Raw genomic sequence first — 11403 nt, forward strand, 5'->3', positions numbered from 1 at the left:
CGTTTCGAGATCTGCAATCTGATCTCTTCTTCAGGTTGACCAACCTGAAGAAGAGACCAGATTGCAGATCTCGAAACGTTGTGTCACTGATCTTTTGTATCACTGAACGATAGCGAATGACTGGAAAATCCTGTTTCCTTCACAATCCTTCCATCGTCGAAAACAAACTTTAAACATAAAATTCATATATAAAATTTATTTTTAAAACCTTTATAAACCGCATCGCATTGTTATTATCAAATCTGCCATTATTTGTTCATTCGAAAATGGAGAAACCCCCGAACAAAGAAATGAATAAGAAAGTAAATTATCACTATTTACTGAACTGACCTCTTCACACTCTTAGGCTTCAAAGTGTGTCAGTACATCTCGTTGCATGATTCAGTTGAGAAATGTTGTAAGAAAAATGTCAAAATAATGTACGAAATTCAAAGTTTAGATAGGCAAGGGGCCCTGTAAACACTGGAACATATGAATACACACTTGAAATTGATTGTCACTCGAAACACTCTTGTCAACTATTCAATCTTCAACCACCTCTCGAGTATTACTTTTAGCATCCGTCATTGTTTCTAAAACAAGTTTTTTACTTTCTGCTTGTTGGGTGAAAGGTAAAACTGTTTCATTGTAAAGACAATTTACGAACTCATACCGTTTAATAATTTACGAAAATTGAGGAGTTATTTTCAACGTTATAAGTAATAATGTCATAAAAAGGTAAATCTACGACTGTCAGCTCCTTCGGGTCCAATGTAAGTCAAATTTTGATATGAACATTCTTTTTAAATTCCAATAATTTTATAAAATACTTTGAAATGACGTAAAGTGCATTACACTTCAGTAATAGAGTAACTATCACATTATATTATATTACAATTATATTGTTTTCAATGAAGGATTAAATTCTCGCTCCAACGGAGTCAAACTTTAATAGCATAATGTATGTAGTGAATGATATATTCATATTTAAATATTTCATTTACTGAAGTCAACGAAGTGCGCTAATGATATCGTGTTTAATCTTTCTATTTGTTCTATTTATACTATACTAATTATTGTATATGTAATACAATATGCAAGATATTATTTGCCAATACAGTACAATTGTACTTTATTAAACATTATTTAAGCACTGCTATGAAACGTAACTCAACGAACAAAAATGTGAATATAAGGCGAGATATCTCGATATTTAAATCTTAAATTTAATTTCTACATAGACAAGAATGAATTTCCATGGAATGTAGCTGAGCGTTATTAAAGTAAACCACTGTGTAGGCTGATACAATATATTTTTTGTCTGCCGAGTGGATGTAAAATTTTCTTCTCTGTAAGATATCTGTCTGTTTATCTGACCCAAGGGTATCTCGAGAATTAAATTACCTATAGGCTCGAAATGCTGCACTGAACCTCAGCAAAACGTACTTGGCGACACGTGGTGTGGCGTACTTCTACCTCGTATTACAATTGTTATTAATTTTGAAAACAATACAAAGGTATTCTCGCAAAACAAAATTAAAGTAAAGTAAAGATATCTTATTTCACCTGGCGATGGTAGGGCTAAGAAGCCCTCTCTAACACTTAACCTGGGGACCAACGGCTTAAAGGTGACTTCCGAACCACCAACCAATGGCCGGGCAGGCGTGCTGCTTGCAAGGACAGGATCGCTCAGCGGTTACTCATCCAAGCAGCAGCCACGCTCGACGTTGCTCGATCCGTTATCTCGCGATACCATTGACAACTAACAAACTACTTACCTTTAGGTCCAGCAGCACCGTCCGCCCCGGGGAGACCCCTCGGCCCGGTGGACCCCCTCTCGCCCACTGGTCCAGTCGGTCCGGCGGGCCCTACCTGGCCACGCTTCCCTCTCTTGCCATCAGCTCCTTGCAGGCCCGGCAAGCCTCGAGGTCCTGGTGCTCCTCCTTCTCCTTTCATTCCATGTTCTCCCTTGTAGCCCCTCTCTCCTGGCGTACCCTACGGACAAGATATCTCGTAGTTCAAACGTTCGTAAACAAATGAGCAACAACTGTTTAAGGCATTTATCGCGTTCGAAAGGAAAGTATGGCACTTGTGGCATTTATTTGTATTATTAATATAATGGAAGTAGTGCTATACATTTTTAAATACAAATCAATATCATTAAGCATTTAATCATCTCTTTATACCTTCTTCTCATAATAAAATAAAACTCCTCATGAGAGGAACCTAACAAAATTATTCAAAAATACAGTTCCAGTGGATTGACGTTTTGGATACTCACAAGGGATTCAGGTTTGAGATACTCACAAGGGATTCAGGTTTGGGATACTCACAAGCGATTCAGGTTTGGATACACACAAGGGATTCAGGTTTGGGATACTCACAAGGGATTCATGTTTGGGATACTCACAAGGGATTCAGGTTTGGGATACTCACAAGGGATTCAGGTTAGGGATACTTACAAGCTTAACTTTATACTTGAAGGAGGATAGGCTAGAATTGCCTCTGTTCTAAAAAATTAATATAATAATGATGAATATTAAATTGTATAAAATAATTCTAAATCCCGGAGGAGGGTAGTTTTAATGAATTTACCCATTATAATAATATTATATAGGGATTGAGAAAAACTTAATAAACCAAATTTTTTATTATAAATAAGAAATCAGTACTTATTCAAAAGTACTGATTACTTATTTATACCATTCCATATACTTCATTGTTTCCCGATTTATTAAAACTAAATCCTTACTATTCAAACTGTTATTTTTTGCCATTCTTATGAATCAATCCATTGTAATTAATTTTTATATTAATGGCTTATTTTGGCTAAATTCATATTTTGCCCAACAATGGATATACCTTGGTGTACACTTTATGTCATCTGTGAAGCATCCAATTGTATGTGCCCCAATACATGATTGATAGCCACCGAAATTGTGGTTTCCGTGGCTGAATACAACGCAGGTTATTTGGAAACAAATTAAATTACGTTCACAAAAGGAGACAACTTCATTCAAACAATATTCCACAAAAATGTGCCAAACTGAATTAAAATGTACACTTGACCACTTATCGATGTTGATGTAATTTAGGTTTTCAATTTTGTGTGCGCTATATTTTTAGAGTGCAATGTTTGGATATTTCATAGCAATGTAATAATTAGAATATTTAGGGAATTTAAAATATCAACAACTCTACATGACGCATATTCATGATATTGTAGAAATATATTAAAGACATGAATGTGTAATAAAAGTTACTTCAACACAGAACTCAATCTGACTTAATCGAATGCTGTCACTAAACATGAGTTCAACAGAGTAATTGATCTTGTTTATTTGATAAAGTTACTTGCCGTTTGCTTTAGACTTTAGATTTTGCAAAATCACAAATTAACGAACGAACTGAACCAATAGAGATACCAGTTCTAGAAAATAGCGTGATGTAAAAAATGTTGAAACCTTAACTATGGAAAAAGTATGCAATCTTTTTATCCTTTGATAAATGTAGATATAATTGTGGAAGAGACATAAAATCTGAAAATTGTTTCAATTTTTTTACTGCATTACAATGTATTTACTTTATATGTTTGTTCTGCACTATATAGGTATATTAAAATAATTGAAGATTATTATATTAGATTATATTAGAAGATTATTATACGTGCAACCGTTTTGACATTAATGAGAAGGATATAATATATTGTTATTTGATTTTCTACTTTATTCGCAGATGTAATTTTCCACAGTTCTGAAATACGTAGGTTGTACGGATATAATATAATATAACTCCAATATCTGTGATCCTTTTTATTAATTCGAAGTGGTCGTTTACCTGTTGTCCTTTAGGACCTTGAGGGCCGACACTGCCAGAGAGTCCAGGGGGTCCTCGAGCTCCTGGAAAGCCCGGAGGGCCTGGAATGCCGTTAGCCCCTGGATTTCCCTTCTCTCCTGGGTATCCATCCTTGCCGGGTTGCCCTGGTAGACCTGACTCACCGGATATTCCTGGACGTCCAGACTCACCTGTCGCAAACAGCAGAATTACATGTCAATAAAATGTACAAGGAAACGCACTGAGATGGAAAGTACCAGTCAAAATCGCGTACCGTAACCCGATCCTCGACTTAGGAAGGTTACATGAATTGTGAGGTGTCTGTGGTTGTCTTCGTTCTGACACCTCTTCTGAATAGTACTGTGTACTATTTGATGGGTTCACAATATTTTTAATTTATCATTAAGGTCCGGAGATAGATAATTGGGGAGTTTCTGTACATGAATATAAACTCTTTACATCACAGAACCACGTTGATATTCCATGTGGACCATGAAATCACGTGACTTTATATTGCCAGGAAATTTAGGAAACCATGGCTTGTTTCTGATGAGATCTAGAGGCTATGGAACATAAAGCATCGTAAAAACTTTGCTTCCCTGTATCTTTGTAACATGTTAGCAGCGGAATATAAGACGCAGCCATTATTCTTGAGTGCTTGCAATCCTTATTGTACACCGTCTTGCAGTGAATGTGCTAACTTTACTGCTAAAGTTCTGCAATGTACTAAGGTCTGTAAACAGTAGTGACTTATTACTAAAGGCATGCACTAATTTTCTGAAGCAAAAATAGTAATGCCAATTCAGGAAGGAATCTAATATAATACTAAGAAATTATTAGACAAGAGTTAACAGCAAGTAAAAGTGTCATGGGTAAACCTGATACAATTATGAAATATATACATAGTGCAATACTAATATTAACAATCAGAAAAAGATCATTAATTTAGGAGTGTGGCGAGCATAAAGCCCTTTTGGTTGCTGCGAAATTATCCATTGATCGACTACAGATATAAATCGGTACTCGTATTACGAAACAGTTGAATGAAATATAAATGAGAGTATCACAAACCAGCGTAAGATTGATGATTTCAAGCAGTCTATTGTTGGAATGGGGAGTGGAGCTGGTGAATGAAAAGGTAATTTTTTACATTGGTTAAATGGTTTTGAAGGAGAGGGCGATACCCTTTTTAGCTTTATTCTGTCCATACTCGGTACAGTATTGGCAAAAAGTGCAAACGTCACGGACAGAACTAAAAGATGCGCTATCTCAAACTCAGTCACGGAGTCCTGAGGCATTAGACCACACGGCACCGGCTCCGCGACTTAAACTTATATTATTGGTGGCTTTAAATTAGCAGAACTATTCAACAAAAGCGGAATTTATAAGCAATATTCGTCATAAAGAAACATAACAACAACCAAATACGACTCGAATGACTTTCAGTGGTTCCGGAAGTTCGTTCACTGATCAGAGGCGGAATAACACAAAAATGAGAAGAAATAAAACTTATTTTGCTTTCGCAACGACTTAAAAAACTTCTCATGAATAATTCATTCAAGGCGAAGTAAAGTAATAGAAATTTAAATAATTAAAATTGGACGAGGTAGAACGAGAAAAAGAAACAGAAGCAACAGTTTAATTAAGCTAACTTTTTGCTCGATTAATTGGTTTATGGACGCCTGCCTTACAACTGATTTTCTCTTTGTTGGAAAACACACTTTTGCTACACCCGGTTTACGAAAACGTAAGCAATGGTTAACAATACACATATGCATGTATAATGAAGCTATTACTGCGTCAGGTATAATGACCGAAATTATGATGCAATAAGTGCGGATTAAATAAATATTGTTGTTCACATCACACACCTGGGTATCGTCACTTGTTAATGTGACTAAACATGTACAAGTTTAGGGAGACCTAGAACAATTTGGCTCGTTAACAAATTATTGAGATAAAAACTCTAGCAATAGATTCTACGAGTTTATAAGTACTGCAATAAAAACTAAGGAATAAAATAAAAATATCAAAATCATAACAAATAATTATTAAATAATGCGATATTTGCAAATAAACCAACATTTCATCATCAAGCATTAATTTTCTATTCAATTTATCCTGCGTGATCTACTTAGTAGCACAACTGACCTCTAGGACCTTGCAGACCCTGACTGCCCTTCGGACCCTGTGCTCCTTGATCTCCTTTAGCTCCTGGAGACCCAGGGAATCCTGGTGATCCTGGTTTACCGATCGCACCCTAAAATACAAGTCGGATCATTAGCCCTCAATACAATATTATACCTTTAGGAGCTTAACAAAATATTATGCAAAACTCATTGCTCGTGCTTTTCAATCATACCGGGGCTCCAGGAGTTCCTGCGATGCCGTCGATTCCCCTGAGTCCTGGAGGACCCGGAGGACCTTCTCTTCCTCTTTCTCCTCTGGGCCCGACGGGACCCTGTAAATGAAACCTGGTTATATTACTCATTTAGAGAAGTGGTAGTAAAGATTGGAAGAATACTCTCTAAATACAAGAAGACGCTTATTTTACAGTTTCAAAGATATAATAAAAGTTTGATATATTATACTTAAAGTAGCATTTAATATCTTACAAAATTCTAGTTCAATTAATGATATTTTCAAAATAACTACTAGAGCAATCTTTAAAAGACCTCCTATACTTACAGATTTATTGATAAAAACTAAATTACTAATGACAAACACCTATGAAATACCAATACAAAACAAAAAGGATCACATCCATGTAACAAACCAAGTTGTTTGATTTGTAAAATGTTACCAAATTCGTCAAACTTCACTAGCAGCAATCCAAGCAAGGCGTATCCTATCATTGCCAACTTGTCTTGTGAATCTAAAAATGTGATTTGCCAAATTCAATGTAACAAATGTCTAGATTATATTGGCTCAATTACAAATACCTTGAGGACAAGAATGACAGGATACCGATTCGATTATAAGCACCCCGATTTAAAGAAAACTGTCGTCACTCATGGTCTAAATCACAATAACACTTTTGACAACACGTATTCTGTCAAACCTATTCGGCAAGTGCATCAAAAATCAAACCCAATTTACCTTAGAACACTAGAACAAGCACACCTAGTGGTTTTAAAGAGCAAAAATTCCACATGTAACATTCAACTTCATCAGGTAACTTGGCCAAATACGTCAAAATTTTAAATCAACACATGAAAGAAATTTAGTTCATGTCATCGGTATTTATGACTATTTATTCACTGTTTATTTAGTTTTTATTTTGTATTATGGTCTTTTACATTTCATATAATTTATGCAACTGAAGACGGTTTTTACCGTAATATAGTGCCTTTAAAAAATAATATTTTTTTTTACAGTCATTTATTAAAACACACACACACACACACACACACACACACACACACACACACACACACACACACACACACACACACACACACACATATATATATATATATATTCTATAGATATTAATATAGATTATATTTATATAATCTGACATTAATTTCTTCCAGAACACATCAATCACAAGTTTATTGAATTTTCAGACAACTCGGTTTTTTGCGGAATTCAAACCACATATATAAAATAACTCACACACACACACACACACACACACACACACACACACACACACACACACACACACACACACACACACACACACACACACACACATATATATATATATATATATATATATACTGTATATTAACAATTTTCCTAACTCTGCATTCTGCATCTTATCCAGGTAAAATCAAATTTAATTCCTATATTTTTGGGCTCTTCTAATAATTATATACCAGTGTTTTTGCCTCCTAACCAAAGCCTAGGTAAAGGTTGAATATTTTTCTCATCTAACTCTTATAATACAAAGTACTCTTACATTCAATGACGTGGCTGTACACAGTTGTAGGTTCTATACCATACGAGTATATTAAATTCTATTTCAACTGTTTCATGGGATTCTTGAAAAGAATATCATACCATTCCAATTTCAAAAAAGGAAAATCATGCAAAAATTGTGTGGGTGAAAGGATGGAAAAGGTGCTCGTTTATTAACTTAAGCACAATGGCCTTAATAACTTTTAGTTTAATCAACGACCAATAATGGTAGATAAGCAAGTTTTCCCAAGACTTTACGTAAGGAAATTCAAATTAAGGTGCTCGTCTTGAGCTGTTAAACTATGTGGATTATTTGCAGATGGCGATTGAGAGCTACGGAATATTCCACTCACCACTGGTCCGATGGGCCCCATGGGGCCCGAGGGCCCTAGTGATCCCTTCTCCCCTGGTTGGCCCTGTTCACCCTTAGCCCCGTCCAGACCCGGAAACCCACGGTGGCCTTTAATTAATGCCTGAGAGTCCTGGCATGCCTGGAAGGCCCCTAGGCCCTGGAGGACCTCCAGATCCTGACGTTCCATGTTCGCCATCCTCACCTTGCTCTCCCTGGAATAACATGTAATTGTATATAATAGTGCACCAGCACATTTTATCTTCATCATACATATTACTATGTAATTTAATTTCTGCTTTTATAAGCTGTATTCATTAAAATTTAATTAGGTTTTTTGTTATTTCAACTTTCACTGTAGCTTTTTCAGTTAATTACTGGGTAATATTACTGTATATTAATAACAATAATTTACCATTGCATGGCTATAAAAGTTTAAGTGGAAATGTATATATGTTAAAAACTAAATAATACAAATATTATATTTTTATACGCACTTATAAATTAATAAAAGATATTTTATAAACTTATTAGTCTAGCGGCAAAGTGCGAAATGTGGACATGGAATATCATAAAGTCACTGAAAACACCTGAAAAAAGCCATGACAACAACTATAGCATCTTGACGAACGCTACCAAATTTGGCAACAAAAAATTATCCCTACAAATCTGGATACTTTTGAAATTATCCACAAGTTTCGCCTCTTTAAGGCTGCATAACATTTATTTTCAATTGTGTTTGACAACGTACTCTTATATTCCATTAATCTGTATACACTGTTCTTAATTATTTTAAAAATTGAAGACATTCAACTCATATTAATCAGTAACACAAGTTTAACTCAATACATTAACAATATTGTCTAATTAGTTTTTAAAATATAAAGCTTTTTAGTGTTTTTATTCTAATTATTAAAATACTTTACTTCTGTAGCTTACATCTTTTCCTGGCACTCCTAGGGGACCCCTAGGACCCGGGATACCAGGGGATCCTGGAGGGCCAGGCTCTCCTGGCTCGCCCCTGACACCTTGAAATCCTTGAGGACCCGCAGATCCTGATGGTCCTAAATTCAATACTCATGTTATTATTAATTTACTACTTAAAACGGGTAATCACATGTATAGTAGGCTAAATCGTATGTATTAATATCATTAAATAACTATATTTACCCTAATAAGTTTATTACTAACAGCAAACTCAATTTATATAGTAAATAAAAATTAATTCCTATCTACTTGTCAAATACAATAAAAACACAAAAAAAACCTCAGACTAATTAAAATACAGATTCAACTTACTCTCTAATGGACTTAAAATAAAGGACAATATTACAGTGTAACTTGCAGTATCTGTTCTAGAAGTTGTAACAGTTTCAACTGATTTCGCAACTAAACTGGAAAACATTAATTACCCAAACGATGAAGTTATCGCCAGTTATCCCTCTCATTCCGGTATTGTAAACACTGCATTTCATTGGGGAAATAAAGTAAATATTTGAGTTAACAGAAAATAAAATGAAGATATATACGAAGTAAAACTTTACAATTGTTAATTAAACAAAATGAATAGTGTTTCAAAGTAAAATTTACGTTAGTGAGCAGTTCTTGGGTTTTATTACTTTGCTATATACAAATCTGAAACTTGCAACTAGGATTATATATGTACTGAAGGTTTTTACACTTGCTTCTTACTCTGTTCACTGGACAAAATTCAGTGTAAATATTATATACTTTACTTAGACATACAGTATACGGTAGAGACTTCCAGCACATCTATAGTACGTACAGCAATCTTGGTTATACATGCGTTCCAACATTGATAGGCATTTTTTGGATCCAGATGATGTAAATAAAAATGACTTCATAGAGTAATTTTACTTAAAAGGTAAAAAATACACTTAAAAATTATATTTTTAGATAACGTTGATAAGTCAAGTATGACGAAAGGTCTCGCCCAAATTTTGATGTTTTTAATCACATTATACTGATCATCGGGTTATGCTATTACTGGAACTCGAAACTTCAGTTACCTACTCAACAATACAAACTTAATTGTGTTGAAAACTGTTCCTTATTTCTTAAATTTTCAAATCATCGTAAAAAGGTCAAGTGTGCCAGTTTATACTAAGCAAATATTTTATTACAAAGCGGTTTTAAACATCTTCACCATTAAATATAAAAAAAAAACACACAAATAATTTCGTTCCTGATATCCATATCTCAAAACTGACTCTTACCCACTAGGTTTACTTTTCAGTTTACAAAATTATACGTGATTTAAAATAACAAAACATACCCTTAGACTGAGGCATTAGGATTTTTAAAGGTTTACATAAACAATTGACATTTTCTGATTTTTATATGTATTAGCTTAGCGAGCATGTGAATTTTTAAATCGATTTAGAAGTATTCGTTAAAAACAAAAATATACTAATTCTAATTTGATTTTAAATAACTCACATCTTAAAGAAAAAACCATTTATGGCAATAACTGCACCACCATAAAACCTTAATTGAAATCCTTTTAAAAAATAAAGGGAAAATTGCCTTAATTTACACATTTATCAACGAGTGATTTTGGTAATCAGTTGTGACTCATCAGAAAAATTACAGATTATAACAGTAATTGCAATAATAACTATAATTAAAGGTTCTTTGAATCCTTGTTTGAAGTCAGAATATGACAGGAAATATGAAGACGATTTGACTATTTTTTAAAGCCATCGGTGGGAAAATATTTAAACACACGTTATTTATGTATGAATTATCTGATTGTTGACCTCTGGGTTTCGCTTTCTCACTTGGATCTGAAGGTCCTGAAATGCTTCAGATAAGCCCCTTTGCGTAATGAGTGATTTAGTAAGAGTAACTATGATGTGCACGTTCTTACCCGGCATGCCTCTGGGCCCCGCCGGTCCAACTTGGGCCTGAAGGTAGTGAAATGCGTCAGGATAAACCATGTATGGCTCCGCGTCGCTGGGTCCCTTGTCATTGCCTGCATTCACTAATGCCAACTGGTTGTAGTATGAAGACACCTGTACAGAAAGTTTCCATATTCTGTGAATATGAAGTGCTGTACACTATTCATATCTGATTTGCAAAAAAATTAACTCGACTGCCCCATACATTTTTTTACTCTTTAATATACACTTAATTAATTTAATTGACACAGGAAATCTTTAGGGCATGTAGCACAAATGCATAATTAAGTTATTATATTTTAATTGTTTATTTAAATTATAATAAAAAAATTGAATAAAATATTAATTTACTGAATGTTGATAAATATTTAGTAGAATATTTAATAAACGGAATTAAATATCGGAATTCGTTTA

The 11403-nt window shown here is 34.3% G+C and overlaps 1 protein-coding gene across 1 annotated transcript in view; it reads right to left on the reverse strand.

Moving 5' to 3' along the window:
* The window catches only part of LOC124370957 (collagen alpha-1(I) chain-like), a 91204-nt gene extending 80118 nt beyond the window's left edge, over positions 1 to 11086 (reverse strand). Inside the window, 8 exon segments of the mRNA XM_046829263.1 lie at positions 1758 to 1974; positions 3817 to 4004; positions 5965 to 6073; positions 6176 to 6274; positions 8073 to 8186; positions 8188 to 8283; positions 9008 to 9132; positions 10959 to 11086. Of these exon segments, the coding sequence (XP_046685219.1) occupies positions 1758 to 1974; positions 3817 to 4004; positions 5965 to 6073; positions 6176 to 6274; positions 8073 to 8186; positions 8188 to 8283; positions 9008 to 9132; positions 10959 to 11028 (1018 nt within the window). The 5' untranslated portion in view covers positions 11029 to 11086.
* Between the last annotated feature and the right edge of the window lie 317 nt (positions 11087 to 11403).

This window comes from Homalodisca vitripennis, unplaced genomic scaffold, assembly GCF_021130785.1.
Source record: "Homalodisca vitripennis isolate AUS2020 unplaced genomic scaffold, UT_GWSS_2.1 ScUCBcl_686;HRSCAF=3237, whole genome shotgun sequence".
Classification (NCBI taxonomy): Eukaryota; Metazoa; Arthropoda; class Insecta; order Hemiptera; family Cicadellidae; genus Homalodisca; species Homalodisca vitripennis.